This window comes from Antennarius striatus, chromosome 16 (genome assembly GCF_040054535.1).
Source record: "Antennarius striatus isolate MH-2024 chromosome 16, ASM4005453v1, whole genome shotgun sequence".
Lineage (NCBI taxonomy): Eukaryota > Metazoa > Chordata > Actinopteri > Lophiiformes > Antennariidae > Antennarius > Antennarius striatus.
Window position 1 is genome coordinate 11,011,864 of NC_090791.1, and position 20,437 is coordinate 11,032,300.

General features: G+C 40.0%; 1 protein-coding gene across 5 annotated transcripts in view; it reads right to left on the reverse strand.

Moving 5' to 3' along the window:
- Positions 1 to 14,385, reverse strand: part of tnrc6c1 (trinucleotide repeat containing adaptor 6C1) — a 39,781-nt gene extending 25,396 nt beyond the window's left edge. For all 5 annotated transcript variants that reach the window (XR_011038284.1, XM_068335789.1, XM_068335788.1 and 2 more), the window contains exons 1-3: positions 14,300 to 14,385; positions 7,438 to 7,539; positions 6,582 to 6,603 (exon numbers count right to left, since the gene is read on the reverse strand). Coding sequence is in view for 4 of the 5 variants with exons in the window: in XM_068335789.1 (XP_068191890.1) it covers positions 6,582 to 6,603; positions 7,438 to 7,500 (85 nt within the window). In the remaining variant the exon portion in view is untranslated. The remainder of the gene's footprint in view (positions 1 to 6,581; positions 6,604 to 7,437; positions 7,540 to 14,299) is intronic.
- Between the last annotated feature and the right edge of the window lie 6,052 nt (positions 14,386 to 20,437).

Genomic DNA, 20,437 nt, shown 5'->3' on the forward strand with positions numbered 1-20,437 from the left:
AACATGGGAGTTTGTGGTTGTTCCACAATGTGCGATAACGGCTATGAAGGCAATCATAATACAGTTGGGATTCTCTGCTATGTGACGTAGATTCTTCTGAAAGCTGGGGGAGGGGGGGATGGTGGCTGGTTGTTTTCTAAGCCAATCAGAATGAAAAGACATGGTTAGAAAGGGAGGGAGCATGTGAGAGAGCGAATGAGAGCTGGTGTTTGGGAGGAAGGAAAGGAGTTAGAGGAGAAATGTAGAGAACTGCGTGTGTGTGTGTGTGTGTGTGCGTGCGTGCGTGCGTGCGTGTGTGTGTGTGTGCGTGCGTGTGTCAGTCTCCACCCCCTCATATGCTCCACTGTGAGTCTCTCTGTCCAAAACCAGCTCAGGTCTAAATCTGCTTACACTTAGAACACTATTTATCGTTACTATGCCATGCTGCACTGCATTCGTCATCTCAAAAGGATGTCCTGCACATTTATAACATCAAAATCAACGATATATTTGAGCAACAATAATTTAATAACTACAAATGAATTTATGAAAACATAAAGGGGAGACAAAAACAAATAGTACCATTCTCACTTGGCAGCTCTGAACATGAAAAAAGTGAGCTAGAGTGAAAAAAAAGATCAGAGCTACTGACTGACAGTCTATTTGTAAAAACACAGTTTTCTTGTGTGTGGGTGCACAGGAGAATTCCCACTTAGAAGATGCACATCAAACTCTGGCCTTGGGGCTATACGTGCTTCACACAGGGGGAGACATCCCATTTTACACTTAAAAGGGGTCTTAATTTCTGAGAGAAAAAAATACAGCAGGCTTGCCTCACTGTTTAAGACTAGGGATTGAGGGTAGATCGTCTGGGGAGACATCAGACGGGAGTTGGGGTTGGAGGAGAGAGAGGGGAAGGAGAGCATCAATGCTACACGTCTGCCTCCCTCTTACTTAGAAGAAAAAAAACGTACTGCCTGACCTAGAAGATGACAGATCCTTTCTTTGTGTGGGTTTTTTGTGAGTGGAGGTCCTCATAAAGAAGCGGGTGAAGATCCATGCTTCTATGGGCAAAATTGCCCATGCAAGATTATTTAAAGTATGCATAATAAATCCAAGTCAGTTGTGATGTATTGGCCGGCTGTACAAGTGCAGCAATGATTTCACAGGATCAATTAATTTAGCAAGATTTCTTTGAAATAAAAAAAAGTCAATCATTTTCAAATTAGGATGCATGCAGAGTTTTCGATTATGGTCTGTCCTTGCATTTTTACCATGCAGTTTAATAATAGCACTAAGCCGTATGTTTTCCATTCACCGGGGTGGATTTTTGTTATGGTTTTTGGGTGGAGGGTTCACAGATGTACATGGAAAAAGTCTTTTGTGAGTCATCATAGGTTTTCCCCTTACTGAGCCTTTAATTGGTGAAATTAAGGCGTGAGTGAGTACTTCAACCAACTACCTAAAGAATATCTAGTTGCTCTGAATAGGGTTGCTGTTCATTGTGCAGTATGATGCATGTTTCCACTCTCACATACAGATTTGCTGGCCTCTGATACAGTTATTGTATCAAACAGACACCAGCTGCTGTTTTACAGAAAAGGCCTTTAGAACAAACTGTGTGACAGAATAAAGTGCAACAAAGAAAAAAAACCCAGGAATCTAGAGGATGCAGATTTAGTTACTTGTTCTAAATGAAAACCCTCATGATGCATGCCACTGCATGCACCTTACGTTTCTGTCACCATACACTACCAACTACAGCAAGAAGGGGAACCATGAAAATCCCTGCATTCTTATCAGATGTCTTGTCAAGTGGTGGCAGCAGAAAAACATAAGTGAGGAAGGGGGAGGTATATTTAGGGTTCTCCACGTCTTTGCTCCAGCTGCTGATTAAAAAGGTTTTAATGTGAAGTGAACAAATTTGATACCGCATTAATAAGGAAATCTTTGGATTTAAAACCCATTCACAGACACGTCTCTAACCCATTCTTTGGTACCTCTGTTTATTTACATATATTCAGATGCTTCAATGAGTGAATTTCAAAAGCATGCCAGCATTCCACAAGCAAGGTGCGTGACGTGTAACACAGGAACATCAGCATTTAGTGTTATTTTTATATGAATCAAGTGCGCTTTGTAAGAAACAATCATGTACCTTCACCGATACATGCTAGTTGAGGGTAAGGAGCTCTGGGGCTTTGCATTCTGTTAGACATTTACAGTAGATTTCGTTTTGTTCTGAACTAAGTTGCTCTATAAATGCTACGAATCGGACACATAATACCTCTGAGTAACTCCATACACCCACCCAGCCCCGCCCCTTTGTTAATTACTCCATACTGTGTATGCACACAGTGATTTGGCACATTTACTGCCCCCGATGGTAGTTTGCAATATGTCGATCTACGATAAAAAGGGGAGATACTGGTATAAAATTCCTGTCTTGTAGGGACTTACGAAAGGTGTTACAGTCACAATCTCAGTATAATATACAGGTAGTAATGGTGATTATTACCAATAACAATCACCTGTGTTTCTAGCGTGTTGTCAATATGCACAACTGTCACCATTAGAGCACAACAACAGATTACGCAGGCCTTTTTTGTAAAGACAGATGCAAGTAGACCAGATTGCACTTTCTGTTATGATTCCGAGGAAGTGATGTGTGAAAGAGAGTGAACTGTCCTCTCCTTCTGACCTGGGCAGCACATGCTGGGCCAACACAATTTACTGAAAGAATTACACCACACTGACTTTCAAAAATACAGCCCATTGAGATTAAATATCAAAGAACTTTTGTTAAATATTTTTTGTTAAATATTATTTCTATTATATTCATATTTCTAATTAATCAATATGTCCAAAATATCAAAACAAATATTGGACTATTATAATCTGAATCACCTTCTCCAGCAGCCAGTTTCAGAAACTCTCATACCTTTCATTAATCTACAACAGATATAAATGCACTTAATGTAATACCACAAAGATTCACCTCCTACGGGATAATTTTCCATTCCTAGGGACCATAGAAAATTAACTCTTGAAAATCTGTGTAGACATTCAAGCACATTTTGACCGGATTAGTCTGAAAAGACCTTATGTAAAAACCAAGTCCATCTGAATGTTTGTAAATGATGATTGTAATGACTGAAGTGAAAGTTTTATTAGCTCAAATGTATAATTCATCATTAAAAACTAAACAGTAGAATCCAGTTTTGACCTTTGCTGCTCTTTATAATGTGCCTTATAGTGATCCCTGCTGCTTTCATTTAAAGAGTGGTCTTTGGGATGGGATCTGCAGAAAGGAGGTGATGATGACAAGAGACACTAGTAAAACTTCCCTCCTGATCTCATTGCAATTTATGACTCACCAACAGTGCTGGGTGTAATTAAGTGAATGTGAAATGGCAAATTAACCCGTGATGAAATTACTGCTGCGGCATTACCTTATAATGTTATATCTTATTGCATTTCATTAATGTGTGCCCTAATATGTTCGTATGATTAGTCCTATGTTTGATAAGGATACGAATGCACAGGATGAACAGAAACATGATCGTTCATTAGCTGTCAGTGTTAACTCTAGTACAGCTTGTTGATGGCAGAGGGTCTCCCCTGTGGGGCGGACCATAGACTTCACAACGCTGCACAGACGGTGATTGTATGTGACAAAATAAAGCTTCATCCTGAACAGCTTTCATGGGACCAATGCTTTACTATTAAGGTTTAGCTCTATGGGGAGTTTGACATATGCTGTGAAACAATGGTAACAAACAGCAGCTCCACTGCACCAAGAGTTAGCAGAATCAATGAACTGAAGATGAAGTTGGTAAAAGATTCCAGTGACGGCTTCCAATGACACTTCTCCAAGTGTTTAAAGGCAGTTTCTACCTGTTGGTGGTCTATCTTGGTTCCAAATCAAAATTGAGGAACCAGACCCTGCAGACGTAGACCCTCTTTTTCAGATAGTGTCATACGGACAAACTGTTTAGTTCTTAATATGAGTTAACAGACAGTTTTCAGACACCCCCAGTGAAGGGACGAAAGCACTCGTGTAGGTATTTTGGAACTTGAGAAGCTGCGTGCAATTTACTATGTGAGGCAGAGGCTCTGTTTAGTATTTGTGAATAGCTATATAAAACTATGAGTAAAACCACATGTTTGTGTTTGCACAAGCACACGATGTACATTGGCTGCTGATCTGAATGTGACATAAAGAGGCTCCTAGTGGGTGTCAGAGAACTGAGTTAGAACCAGTATCCTACAAAGGGCCCCCTCAGCTGTGCCGGCAAACAGGAAACTGCCGTGCATTCTCGGTTTCACATGGCTCTGTCTGTTTCTGTTGCACTTGCATACCTTTTTTCTGGCTCTCTCCTACCAACTAAAGCCGTTGTGTTTGAGCAGCCGTCTACCCACACTTACACAATTTTAAGAGTGACAATCTGGACCCATGTACGTCAGCCTTCATCTACTATCCCTCCTGTTGGTGCAAGGACAGGCCACTGTGCTACACCAGACGGGAGGCGGTACAGTGTTACTATGGAGCTGGGGGTCTTCTTAGAGATCTCCTGTGTATCGATGGATGTTTATCAAGCTTCTTGTAATCCCTGTTCTCCTAATTAGCAGTGCTCCCTGCCCTAGCATCAGAGTATATATGCTCTTAGTTACGTCCCTTGAGAAAAACTGATTTTCAGCTTTACAGATAAATTTTGATATGATTTGACAAGTCAATTCACCAACTACAATCTGACATGTCTGGTAACCTTGTCTGACCCATGCAACACCCTTTCACAAAGCTTCCTAGAAATTGGTTTTATAGTTTTTGTGTAATTATGAAACACATTGAAAGAAGCCCGAGGTAGCAAAGTTAAAAAAGGAAAAAATCCTACTTCCATACATTATGCAGATCTGCACTAAAATTTCCTGTTTTTTTCTTGCCTATACCTTATTCTTCCACCTTTTCATGGAAATCTATCAACCAGCAAGTGAACAAGGGTCAAAGCAAGACCTGCAGGTACTTGATCATTTCTGTCAGTGAACTGATTTTATGGCCTTTAGCAGTGATTTATCCAAACTCATCTTAGTGAGACGACAAACAAACTAATAGTTATGTCTCAAGCATAAAAATATCACTGAGAACAATATTCTACAAAATATTCAGTAGTATCCATAACAAAAAAATCCTTTATTCGAAAAGAGCTTTGGATATCCAAAGATCCCTCTGTGGCTCAACATTAGTCATTTTTTTCCAGAAACAGTGCAATACTCCTGAAATATTTCTAACTATATTTACAGATATCAGATGTAAATATAACAGCACTTTGTGGCTAAAACCAATGGATATGACCGCATTGAAGCGCAAAAGTAAGACATTTAGTTTGGAAATCACAGTAAAAAAAGGATTTGACACATGGCTGTCATAGGCAGCCATGTGTTTGGAGACGAGGGATAAAACAAGACCATATAGGTCAATTTGTGAATGCTGTGAAATTACACAAAGAAGATAAGAGAAAGAGTACGCACAGCCAACCCAAACCACATTCATTAGAGCAGTTAACTTTGATGGGCTGTGGGTGACTCAGCCATGAGGGATAAGGGGTGGAAGGGGGAACCTCTGTGACATTAGAGTCTCATTAACTCATCTTTCAGGGGGAGTGGGAGAGCGAGGCACTGACCCCTCGTGATGGGGAGTTCACAGTCGTATGCACCCAAAGGAGAAAATAACAAGTCAACTCACTCGGCGTTCTACTAATTCAAACAACATAATCCACACAAAAATATTTGTGTGGACACAGCTTTAGGCATAAAAACACAAAGACAATCGTACTGTAATTAGGTGTGCATTTACTCTCTGCCATTAAGGTCAAGCTGCTGAAGTCTACCGGAAATTCTAATCAGGTTTGGCCTTGCTCATCCCTTGAGAGACATTATGTCTCCCTCATCTTCCTGGTCATCACAAGCGGAGGATGTGCTCCTATTACTACCTACTAGCCTCTCTCTGGCCATTAAGGGCACTGGCTTGGTGAAGATAGAATGAGCAGTGGGTCTGCAGCTGCCAAGGTGCAATTGAAAACATGGAAGTTCTTACAGAAGTCTTTTCAGTTTGTTTTTTCCAGCTTTATTCATGATTTTCATTCTGTGGCTCTTTAGCTCTGCTGTTCCAAGATTTCTCATCACCTTTTCCCTGTGAGGAGTGCACAAGGAGGCCAGAGCTACATGTACCTCCCACTACATGTGGCCCGTATTGTATGGGTACCTGGCCTCCATTCTGATGAAGGTAGGATGAACTACCGGTCTGTTGGTCATGTTTAATAAAGACTAATGTTTTACACACAAATTGAACAGTAGTGAACAGAGATCACATAATGGCTCTAAGGAAAAAAGATTAACCTTGAATATGAATTATCCATCTAATTATGAAGATACAGAATGAAGCGCACCAACAGAGGCTCCTTATTGTTTGATTATGTGACAAACAGGAAAGTTCACTGTGCAGCATATAGTAAAAAAGGCCAGGGAAAGAAAAGTAATTAATTGGAACTAAAATAGAAAGGATTGAATATAAATATTTTAGCACATGTAGCCACACAACTCACCTTTGGTTGTCTGGTCTGTGGCCTAGAAAGAAAGAGTAAATTACATTAGCAGTAGAAACGGTACATCAGATTAATTAAAGCTAAAAGAAATAAACAGACGTGAAAACTGGAGTTAAATGTTAATGCTGCATCCACATCTAAATTGCACTGGGTGGTTCTGCAACTAAACGGAACAAAATGTTCAGGGGCCGGTTTTGCTCATCTATTGAAATGCTAAGAGGTTGTTCACTTCTAGGGTTTAACAAGGTGAAAAGGTTCACTGGACTTGTAGCTGGATGGCAGAAAATGGATAACACAAATGCTCCCCTCACACAGAAAGAAAAAAAAGGAAATATGCTGAGATACATATTAGTGAAAACAGAAAGCCAGCATGGTGACTCACTAAAGGGAAAAGAGAAGCATACAGGTGAGGGACTGCATAGTAAAGATGATCAGTGCTTCAGAGAAACACACAAAACACATTTGATAAAATACCACAACATACTGATCAGCAGAGCTTAAACAAACTGAGTGTTTAACATTTTTGTCTAACACTTGCTTCATTGGCCATTCATGAACCTAACGTGAAGTAGTGCCCTACTACATGAGTTTTAATTTATTGGTAGACAAATGTGATTTAAGATAAAAATACATTCATACATTAAAATTTAGCAAGACAGTTGGGTTTAATTTGGCGCCTGCTGCTACAATTTTCAGAAGTGTGAGGGCACCCGTAAATATGACTGGACATTAACATACATATGAAACCTTCCTCCACCTGTAGAATTTAACGCCCATCAAATAGCTTTTTTTACTGTTTTTTATGAGGGACAGAAGGCTAAAAGATTTTTAAATGTATCAAAATACAAAAGTTTACCTTTTTCTGAGCAGCGTCTTTCTTTTTCTTCTCTTCTTGCTTTTTCTTTTTCTTATCTTCCATCAAATGATTCTATACTTGTGTTTTTTTTGCTTCTCTCAGCTAAAAGAAAAAGAAGAGAGAGATTGACATATGTTTATTCCATGCACCAATGAAGAAGAGATGTACCACGACAAACTCAGCAGCAACATTCAGTTGTTGCTCTTCAAGGTAAAACCCACGTTGTCAGTTGCTGCTGTTGCAACACACAAGGGCATGTGTTACGTAGATATGTAACTAATAGCCAAAGAATGTTCTTATTTCTTTTTATTATAGTATATTCAATTGAGCAGTCTATACATGTTTTATTTTGGTAATCTGTGGCTCTGGAAACCATTACGGGGGCCTTGCAGGTCTCTAATGGGTGGGGCGGGAATAAAGACCAAAGTTCTATAGTCTTCAGACCCAACCAGGGTGACACTACTCATCTTTTGTCAGACAGTAAAACAATAATGTCCTGAAGCATGTTTCATTTATTTAAGTTCCTGAACCTACTTGATGACAGCCTATATCTTCCTAATCCGGTCCCAAATTGCCCGTAGGAGTGAGTGTGTGTGTGCATGGTTGTCGGTCTTTGTGTGTGGCTCCGCGGTGCACTGGCGTCATGCCCGGAGTGTCCCCTGCCTTACTCCCTATGCCAGCTGAGTTAGGCTCCAGCTCCCCGTGACCCGCTACGGCGGATGAAGCGGCAGAAGATGATGAAGAAATAACACCAGAGTCAAACTAGGTAAAAACCACCTGAAACTAACAATTGATGTGCAAGTTCATCAATGATACTCTAGTTCCATCCTTCTTCTGTATAGAAAAAAAGAAATACATATCACATGGACAAATAGACAATGGACGAGCCTGTAAAATTAAATCAAGTTCTTTGAACCTTAAATGTGAAGCTCTACATGAAATCCACCTGATCTCCTGCCATTTTCATGCTGCTGCAGGCAACAGCAGTGTGTGCCATTGCCTGGCAACAAGCACTTCCCTGAGGCAGCGCTGAGCAGTCAGGTGGAGATGGACAGCGCCCATAAGGACTTCACTGAAATCCCTTTGGTGGTCGGGTCTGATAAAGGATAAACTTTACAAGACATCAAAACGAACGCACTGATCTAAGTGTATAATTAAGCAAATCTTTGCTTGGAGCATATCACTGGGTAGAGACTAGGTTCAAGAGAGGACTTTGAATAGTTAAAAAACAAACAAATCAAAAGAAGACAATCAAGTCCCTCTGGCCTCTTGTGACTTCTCTTTGATGAAGTTAACAGAAAAACAATTTGTTCAAACAAAATTGTGACAGACCATTTAAAAAAATCTAGAAAATTACATCAACTGAGGCAATTGAACTAAGTCTACAGTTATAACAAGGTTATAAAGAAACTTGTTTTTTCCCTGACACCAACGTGTGTCATCTTTTAAAACAACGTAGGTTGAATACACCATTTGACAGTACAGTAGGCAGTCACGATACCATAAGCGCATTCTATTGGCTGACGGCATCCAAAAGTGCGCTACGTTCTGTGAGTCTCGGGACTTACGTGAGACACAAAAGTGCTTTAACAGTCGATAATAGTGTGGGAAAAGGTAATACAGATAGAAGGTTTTGTTTAATATCAGTACGGGGGGTTCATAAATGTTAAAATTATCGTGAGTAATAAGATCGTTCGTCGCTCTATCACGGAATTCGTTAATCGCGTGTGGTTCCTGGAACTCATTACCCGCGAGGAACGAGGGCGCACTGTACTATGCTCAAGTTGTGAAAAAATACATTTCCTAACAAGAAATTTTTTAGGAAATTTACATTTGTTATATTTGATAATTCCGTAAAGCATTTTTAAAAAAAACTATGAACAGCATCCAAAGCCTGGGCAGAACACAAGACATTGTAAAAACTGAAAGGAGTCAGCATTGGTTAGGACAGTGCAGTTTCTATGGTACTGATAAACACCAGTGTGTTATATTGCATTTTTCAAGAAGACACTTGCATCATGACAAACCAAGATGCAAGTGTCTTGTTAAAGACTTAAAATAGCCCTATGGACTAACTGGACTAGATATTCCAATATAACCTTGCAAAGTATGCAGCAATGGGGCCGATCGGGGCCGGCAGTGGCTCAGCGGTAGAGCAGGTGCCTCATAGACGGATCGCCCCAGCCATCGGCGGATCGAGTCCCGCTCCCGCCATGATGCCACCAGGAGTGTGAGCTGACAGTGGGAGGTGTCAGCTCACCTCCCAGCCACTGGCGAGGCGCCGTCCCCCCTACAAGCCGCTCAAATTGGGGCGCGTTCCAAAGCCGCTGCCCGTCACTCTGCCTCCCTGATGTGTGTAGTGATGTGATTGCACTAACTGCATGCTTACATGCCCCCTTGTGTGGTTGTGTGTTCAGGGGCCCTGTATACTTGTCAAACTAACTGAGTGACTTTGCAAATTCCCCCCGAGGGATCAATAAAGTATACTTCTTCTTCTTCTTCTTCTTCTTCAATGATTTGTGAACTGGATGACAGCAGCTGCTGCCACCATCACCCAGAGGCCCTGGTCACCTCTGCTGCAGCAGCAGGGTCACTGAGGTAAAGCCTCCTGATAACTAACACATCATCTGCTGATAAACACTGCTTCATGGAATGATGCAAACTTTTTTTATAAGGATAATATAAGGGGAGCAATTAGTCACTAATGAGAATAATATTTTTTGCAATAAAAATAAATATTATGTGGGTTGTAGAATATAGAGTTGAGTACAACTTACCCTATTCCTATACTCAGGACAGTGGTTCATACTTTAACTACTACATCTGAGAGACATATTTTCTCCTGTACTGTTTTAATTATATAACGTTATTTAAAACTTATATTTCAGATTCTGATTATTAAAAAAAAAGTACCTTAACCACAACTATATCGAAATTAATTTCAAATTCTGACAAAAGCATGGATAAATGTTGAACATCAGATCAGACAACTGACCAGATCAACAGGCTGTCAATTCTTTGCATTAAGTATTGGTAAGAAATAAACTAATTAAGGATGTATTTTTTGACAACCAAAAATACAACAAGCGTCATATCTTCAAACCAACTCCCTCCAGCAATGTAAAAATGTCTAATATATTTGAGGGACATATTCATGAGATTTAATGGTTTGATTTAATAAATGTGGAATTGACTGAACATAAACTGGAGTTTTGTTAATGTCATCTTGCTGGAAAAACGTTATTAAAGCGACTCATCTACCAACAGATCCATGAATACCACACACGTCAACAAAACCAAAAACATCCAGCGACCAGTTATTTGGGGATAATATGAATCAACACAAATATTTCTGCTACATTCTAATATTTTTTGGCTGCTTAACAACTGGTAGTTGTTAAAAAAATCATTTTACAACTACTGAAAAAGGTGTTGACAATAACAAGTGAGCTGTAAATTAATTTTAGACAGCAACACTCTCACAGACTGGGCCTCCTGGCTAGCTCAGCACATGCTTTCAATGCTTGCAGAAGCTGAAAACTGAAATTGGCCTATCCTACAACACTTCAGAGCCTGGAGGGCAGATTGTGTTCTCAAAATGAATCTTTGCAATTTGCTTCAACACAAACAAAACAAAATGCCACCTATCTGTGAATTCACATCATTAACACTTATTTTACCTCCAAGAGGCTGGATGTGAAACCAGCCGGTGCAGCTGCCGTGCTAAATATAGCTGGAGCTGCTCATTTCAAAGGCATGAGTGGGGCTCATGTCATGTAGAATCAGAGGATAATCAAAGAGATGTTCCAGTTTATGTGAGTTGCTGTCGGCCTCCAACCCGGATAAAGAGAGTGAGTGCAGAGCAAAGTGTCAAAATAATTCCAGTTTAAGAAACATTTGGTCCCTGAGCAGGATAGATACAGTCGCTCTGAATGAGGGCTGCTGCTTCATTTCCAAACATCTGCCTGGCTCAGACAGATGTGTGCCCCTTGGTCTCAGATTGCTGACTGATATTGAAAATGGGAGACTGCAGTAACAGAACCGTTGAACCATTTGGATGCTGTGGCTCAATAGAAATAAGACAAAACTGTAACTGAACCACATTTCAAAAAGAGACATTGTCTAAGCACAATAGCAATAATAAAACCAAGTCCATTACATGAATAAATGCAAAAATGAGGTTAAAACGATGCAGATTCACATAAAGTTGACTCAATGTAACAGGCTGAGCTATATAATATACAGCCGTGTATGATGGGGAAGCACAGCTTGTGTCAATATGAAGGACGTAGGTCAATGAGCTCAACTCTGTTGTGGAATTACATCCTGTCAGAACAACAGGATTACAGCTAGGTTACCCTCTTAAAACCAGACACTCACTGCTGACAAAGGAAGGCAAAGGGAAGAAAAAAAACATTGGTCCGGGGAGAGACTATGGATGGTCCAATAAAAGCAAGCATAAAATTTGTAAAAAAATCGAGTGGGATGGAGAGGAAGGGCAGTCAATGTGTGCAAGGTGAACTGTGGATATGCAAATTGCTCAATGCCCCACATGAAGATGAGGTGGCTACAATTGACAAGGTGGTTTGGTTTGCGTCTGTGAGAGAGAGAGATGGGGGGAAGGGGTACTAGACGGCAGTCGCTGGGCATGGAGCCAGGAATGCCATCGCTGCAAGCCAAACAAGAGCACGTTGAGCCCTTGGGAGAACGCTCGCTAGCAACAACAGCAGCGGCGGCTGCGGCCATGGCGGTGTCCCACCTTCTCTGCGCAACTACAACTTAGCTACATAAACGTCCGAGGTTTACAAATGCACCAACTTGGATGCACAATGAAAGCAAGATCAAAAGGGCCGTATTTGTTTGTAGTACCTTTCTAACCGTGTAAGGGTTTAGAAACTGCTGGGTAAGCACTGCAAAGCCCTTGTGCTCTGCAAAGAGGATTGCACTCTAAACTATTTGAAGCTATTCTGAGTGGTCATGCTAATGCTTTCTGACCCGGCCTGACAACAAGGAAAAGAGAACCTTATGCTGCACCATTGGCACTCTAAACTGGCCTGAAAATAACTTGTCTGGACACACTCCAAACTACCTGCCCCCATCCCAGAGTCTGCTCTGAAATTAATGGGAACACTTTCTTGAGCCTGGTTGACGATTTATTGGTCCATCCAACAAATGTCTTCTTAAACTCCAATCACAGTGATTTTCCAGTTGTTTTCACATTTGTCTCTATAAATAGAATGAAAAATCAGATGTCTGTTTCAATGAACAATCTTTAGCTAAGACAGGATAACATCATTGGGTATTGGTAAAACAAAATCTAAGAATTTGATTTAAAATAGCACGTATCTGAAAATAATGTTAACCTGTTATGAATTTTAATTGGTTCAATCCTAAACAAATAGATGTGCTGCTAATATCACTTTTTCTTGACAAGTTAATAGCTAAATTTGTCGCAGAATCCCAGCCCATCAGACAACTCATGAACCAAACACAACCTGGTGATATATTCTTCATCCTTCAGGATTCACTGCTAAGCATAAAGTTACCAATAGTGAACAGAAAATCAGGCTATGACTGAAACCTTTTAAAAGTCACTGTGTTTAGAGAACTGTTTTTGTTATCAAGCCCCCTTTGTTGCCTGGCTGTGAACACATGCTGCCGTTTTCAGAGGCTTGGGAGATGACGGCCCCCCTGACCTAGCAGGGATAGAAAAGACTCCAACCCCCTCCCCCGTCCCACCAGCACCTCTTCATCCGATGCTAGGTCGATGCTCAAATGAGGGACTTTAACAGCTTTTTAAAGCTGACGGTCCTGAGAGTTTACATCACTCTCTGGGTTATCATGGTGCTGGAATTCCCAGGCTGCATACACTGCCTTCCCCATTGGGACTGTGTGTCACTGGAGGGTATCAGGTTTCAGGCAATGGTCGTCTCTATGGTGAGGGGAATACAGGAAGCAATCTCTGATGCATTATATCTTGAGGTCTACACTCTAGTGCTCAAGCCATTGACTAACCAGTTGGACTTCCAACAGATTGAGTTAATGGATTATTAAGCGGTGCAGACACAATGTCAACATCCATCCCAAGGTTACATCATGGCAATAAAATTTGGATAAACAAATGTTTCTAATGTCAGCGTACGAATTTGCAGTAGCCACTGTGTTTAAGTGAAGGAAAACAGTCACTCAGTTACCGCTACGAGTTATTCAATGAACTGATGGGTTTAAAGACAGACTGGCTAAAGCGAACTTATGTGGACATGTGTGCATTAAACTTGGATTAATGATGCGTTCACGATCCATCAGGTGACGCGTGGAAGATCCCAGCAGTTCTCTCTGGAGAGTGGAGCAAGTTTTACATTGAGGTGCAACAAGACAACATCCAGTCTTAATTTTCCTTAGGGAATCAAATCAATATATAAAATTAAATAAAACAAAAAAATCCCAGCTCTCCTTGAGTTCCACCACCACCGAACAAGCTACGAAGTTACAAACCCCTCAACTCGACAATAGCATCGAGTGTCCTTGAATCATCTTAACTGAGGCTACGGTACCCAGTAGGCCAGATATACAGAATTACAATTAAACCACTATTTAAAAACAACAACAATACAAAACAGTTTTAATGTTACTACACCACGTATGTAACTAGAAATAAGCAGTCTTATGTCACCGACTAATGCCAGGACGAGCACTCGCAACGACGAAAACATTGATGTCAAAGTGGGCTGAGCTCAAAATATTTCCAGTCTCATCACAGCTGCCGTGTCTAACTTCTGAATTCCGCGTGTTTCTGCAGCCAAAATGCGACACGGAGCGAATGTTCGGAGCTACCCGGCCGTGTGGCGTGAATAAATCTTACCATGAAACGTTCAGGAGGTTCTGGTTGGCGGTGGAGCCTGTGCAGCCATTTTGTATAGTAAATGACCGGAGCAGCAGCTCGAGACGGTTGAATCGGTGGTAACGGGGGGAGGGGAGGAGCTTCTCCTTGCCACGTGATCTTCAATAACAAAACAAACGAGTCCTACTTCCTGAAGCTCCGCCCCGGTGTTTCCATGACAACTGCAGCCTTTCCATCAGTCCCGGCGCTGCACTGTTGCTCTCGGGCTCGCCGCTGTATGGTCTCAAGCCTCCCGCTTCTTTCTACATGTACTGAATAAGAAAGTAAGCAGATGTAAGAGTCAGCTGACAACACGTGAAAAGTGAGTCGTCGCGTGAGGATTGGTACAGTTGATAACATTTCATCCTTGCCGCTTGTGCAAATGACGCCTGTGCTACGTTTTTACACCAAGAGAGGGCACAATTCCTGTCATTTGTTGGTTCTTAACTCTTGTTAACTTTTACTTTGTGTTACTGTATACACTGTATATACACAGCTATGTACCCCAAAACAATTCCGATGTTGCTGTACTTTACCTGTGTCTCCATTTCCACTACTTGCACATCATTTAATCATCTCATAATTTGTAGTCATTCATTCTATTTTAATTTAAAATAATAGAGGCATGGAATCAAAGCCAAGAAGGAATGAATATAATTTTGCTACAGATTCAAAAAAGGGCAAATCCCAGAATCAAATCTTCATCTTTGCCAGATTTGCTGTTTTTCATCATTTAACCTAATGCAGTTTTTAAAAACAAGGCAATCAGAGACTGCAACATCCCTCGACACCCCTGAATTCAAAATTTTACCCTGACCTACTTTCATAATGGTCGCAGCATTGTGCTATTGGGTATTATCTAGTTTTCCAAAGGTGAAGGTCAACATCACTTTTTTTCCCCTCTGGCTTCCTAAAAATATTGCTTTTTGTTTTGTGATTATATCTCATCAGGTTTCAGAGATATTTGCAAAAAAATGTACAAAAAAAAGGTAAGTTGAAATTTGACCTTGACCTAGTTTTCTCAAGGTCAAGGTCATTATCTTATTTTCATCCCCTTTGACGCCTGAGTAATGTGTTTTTTCTTTTATCTTTCTATCAGCAACGGTTGTGAAGATATTTGGTGAACGGACAGACGGACGGACAAACACACAAACAGTGACAATTACAATACATCATTGCTTCCTGGGATGTAACTACTTTTCAAACATTGTGCAGGGATGAGTGAGCCACTGACCAGAAAAAGCTAAAAATATTGGTAGGAATGTCTCAGTTCTAGTTATCACAACTTGTAACTATATTTTACTGGAAGTGATTGTTTAGTACTTGGAAACATTTTTGAACGGATTAATTTTATTGTAAAATTGTCAAATTGCCGCTTGTATTTAATAAATAGCTGTGGCCAATTTCTTCCACCACTGGGTTTCATTTCTTTTCTTATTTGAATCACTTTATGTTGAACTAAAGTGATGTCAAATGTTTACACCCTGATTTGAATCAGGGTGCAAACAATTGCATTTAGCTTTTGGTCATTCCACACAGCAGACACATTGACACATTGGACATGTCAACAGTAAAGTAGCATGGGAAGGAATGGTGCAAATTGGAAAAAATTGTGACTGCTAAAATTTTCCTAAATCTATCCATTCTTCATATTTTCTTTTTTTTAAAATAAGTTTCCATCTATTCAAATTAAAAGCATATGAGGATAGAAGGTAATAGACATGTAATAGACATGGGATTCTATTACATGTCTGTCCATGCAGCACAACACTGCATGTTAATGAGCTGATTATATTAAAGTCCTTAAAGTTCTGTGTAAATAGTAAATGAACTGACCGTTTTATTAGCAAAAAGTTTGTTGAAAGCAATGACATTCAAGCATATTTGCATGGATTCCAAACAAGAAACCTCTATACTACTGGTCGTAACACATTATTACACCCATCATATATGGGGCAGATATGGGGCAGATAACACTATGATAAATGTAAATCAATACTGTAATAGCACTTAAACCTCATAAATGTATGCTGCATTTCAAGAGCAATTCCACAACCACAGCTGTGGACGAATAAATCAAACATTGGTTATAATACATTAGATAAGCTTGAAATCAACAAAGTCAGTTGTAATTTCATTTTGAAACCAGTCACTTCAATGAGTCAATATCTGTGTTAGTTCAGTGTGAGAAATCACTTCTGCACAGGGAAACCTTATCTACATTATCAAACTATGTGGAAACAAATATAATTGGAGTTCCTCCCATCTATGTGTCAAAACTCAATGAGCCAGATATAAAAATACACTTGACTGCATCTCATTATCAGACACAGAGGTCTTCTTTAAATGAGACTCCAGTGGCATCTGATGGGGGAATGAATAACATCAAATGCAGACCGCCCACAAGAAATAACCATGAATCAGATAACCAGTCGGTGTGATCACAACCTTGTGCTCACAATCACACAGCCATCTACTTGGTGTCAGGGGCGTATGGGTTATGATGGCAGGGATGTGTTATAGTGATGGTGGAGAAACTGTATTATTCACCCCACTGAGGAGAGGAGACAATATAGACAGAATCTGTTTCATAATGTCTGTGCATGCTATTTTCGTGGCATCTTTCTGAGGAAATTCAATTAAATGTACATATATGGTGGTAAAACTGGAGCAGGGTTAGAACAGACACCTTCAAACATTTCAACAGTTTCTTTTTTTAATTAAAAAAAAGCATCTATGACTATTCATTACAAATTCAGTAACTTTTTATTATGGTTAAAGTTTATTATGAGTTTTACTGAATCAAATGGGTGTGGAGGTGTGTGCTCTATTAAGAGATAACTGAAAAATAAGTGTGAGAGAAAAAGCCCATTGTTTGCAGCAACAATGCTGGGGCGGTAGATGACAAGATAGTTATGTAATTATTTTTTATTTATTGAATTTGTGATTGTTTTACTTGTCAACCAGAAAACAACAACAACTAAATCATGAATTTGCTGCTCTTTCCTTTCATTCTAAGCAGCTTTATGGTATATTATACTACTTTATTGAAATACAGCTGATGCCAGGGGGAATTCATATCTCAATGTTCTATTTTTTTTTACCCGTATGTGGTTAGAGTCAGCTCTCCGTAGTGAATGTCAGCAGGGCAGGATGTGGAGATTAGGTCTGTGGTATTTGGCAATGCACATTCATAAATTGTAGGATTTGACTGACAAGCCAACCAAACTTCAGTGCTGATTTCTAAGACTCTTCACTTGTCTTTGTAAAAATAATTGACTGTTTTATATAATGCATCTAAAACTCGGATTTATTTTCAAGTCAGTCATTATGCAAAAAGGTCTGATAAGAAAATCTAGTGTGGAAGCTAACAGCATTGATCGGCAGAGGCGGATCAGCACTGTGAATATGAGAAATTTAGTAAGATCCCAGAAAGCTGACCTGTCTGGCAGAGGGTAAAGTTCAACGTTTGGTGTTTCTATATCAGCCTGACCCTGTGGGAAATACAGAAACATTTGTATCGATTCAATTGAAGCAAAGCCTGCATTGGATGATCAAGTTATGACACACACACACACACACACACACACACACACACACACACACACCACACACACACACACACACACACACACACACACACACACACACACACACACACACACACACACACACACACACACACACACACACACACACACACATAGAGAAGGGTGCACATGCGGTATTAGTAGGCTAATGCTAAATGTCAACTGTGGCAAACTGCAACCATGTTAATTTACTCAAGCGCTATACATGAGGTTTATTTATTTATTTCATGAATGTGTACCTACTACAGAAAGAAAAGATTATGTTGTGAATTTTATTCCTCAACATGCAAAAAGGACAAGCTCATGAAATGCTTGCTCTGGAGGGCATTGTTGGCTTTCTATCTGTAAAGCGCTTTGTAATGTCTTCTGATATGATTCAGCGCTATATAAATTAAAGTTGATTGATTGATGAAATACAACACTGTTAAAGAATAACCCACCCAAGAGCAGCCTTAATACAAGCTAACATAACATAATAGATGATTATGCAACAGCATTATAAATAGTTATAAAGGGTGACTTAAGCAGATCTTACAACAACTTTAAGTTCTACATATTTTAAGTGTTTTGTGCTTAAAATATTGTTACAATATTTCAGGTGACATTTTTAAAACAGTCTATTCAAAATAATTTTGGCTTGCTACAAATACTGTGTTGACAGTCGTATTATAAATGTGAATTTGAGAGTATATAAGAGGCTTAAATGATGCACTATCATGAAATAGACTTGAGTCTGAAAGATGTTCAAAAAAAGATAATAATGCAATCAGTACATCTCCCACTCCTCTGCCTGTATTCATGCATTATTTCTACACTACTCTACATGACTGTGAGCTGAATCCAGTTTGAAGTGTAGTGAGACAGTGTGGATGCCTGCAGCGTGTCCATTAGAGCGAGTAAATGATTGCTTTACTTTTGTCGGTCTGCTGTAAAACTGAGGGAGTCCATCAGCATATTTCTGATGCGATGCAGGACCCCTTTTTCTTTGTAGCCTTCTGAAGCTATAAACCCGTATTAATATTGAACTTGGAATCCCATTTATTACAAGTCTGTAGAAAAACAGGTTCAGCTTACACAGCATTTTACTTATCACTTCTACCGTTACCGTAGGGATGTCGGTTAGAAGCTGAGGCAAAGGATAAAAGTAATGATAATCCAGAATGAAGAAAGAAAAAATATTCCCTCTCCACCTCGTAAAGACATAGACCCATTCTTTTATTTCACATGTAACTATAAATCATCAAAATAAACAATGACTGTGTGCACTGCCTCCGCATCAGTCATTGCTCAGACACATAAAATTAAGCTATTGACTAGAGTGCTCAGCACGACAGCAATTTTAACACTCCCTTCACTGAGGTTTGGCTTCCAAATAAGAAAAGACGTATCACTTTGAATCATACATCATCATACTTCACCTCAAACACTGAGCGGTAATTTTCAGTTAATCAGATGTGAGCTATGTGGGTGGGCATCAGCCCCCCATGCAGACTATATTGTGTCAGCGGCACTCAGCACTAACGACATTTATAGTTTAAATAATATAACAGTTTCCTTATAATGGATGCACTGAACAATTCAAAGGTGAACATTAATTTGCCTTGTCATGCGAGCTTTTTGTCCACCCTTTGTTTTTGCATCTTTTTACATGCAAATACATGACATACTCATAAATATAAAGCCCATCTTGTCTTCCACAGAGATGATATACAGGATGGGAGGGATGCATGCTGTGAGAAATTCAGAGCATCCCGTCTTTGACTGCACCTGCCAAGGTCAGTTTTGTATTTGGGATGTGGGTGGAGAGGAGTGAACAGTGTTAAGTGTCTCCCCACCAATGGCTATGATTGTTTCTATTTTCTGGTGAGATGAGATTAAAGTCCTTGGGGGCAGAGATATCAATCTGTTGTAACATAATGAGTCTTTTCTAGTGAACAAATAGACACTTGGGCCAACAATGGCCACGGTCATTATTTGTATGCCACTCATGATTGTATGCACTGAAAACAAGGGACAGAACAGAGACTTGGCACAGAGAGAGAGAGAGAGAGAGAGAGAGAGAGAGAGAGAGAATGGACACTCGTTCACCAGAAATGTGAGAATGCTTTGGTAAGACCATCATATCATGAACTAATTAATGACGGCATCACACAGAATACCATATCTATAATATCAGAAAACATGTATGCAGCTAATGCTTTAATACCATTGGGAATACTATTGTGGGCATTAATGGCTAATATACAAACACACACACACACACACACACACACACACACACACACACACACACACACACACACACACACACACACACACACACACACACAGACACACACACACACACACACACACACAGACACACACACACACAAACACACACACAAACACACACACACACACACACACACACACACACACACACACACACACACACACACACACACACACACACACACACACACACACACACACACACACACGCTCGTCCTCTCCCCACAGCATCCATGTGTCACAGTGATGAATGTCT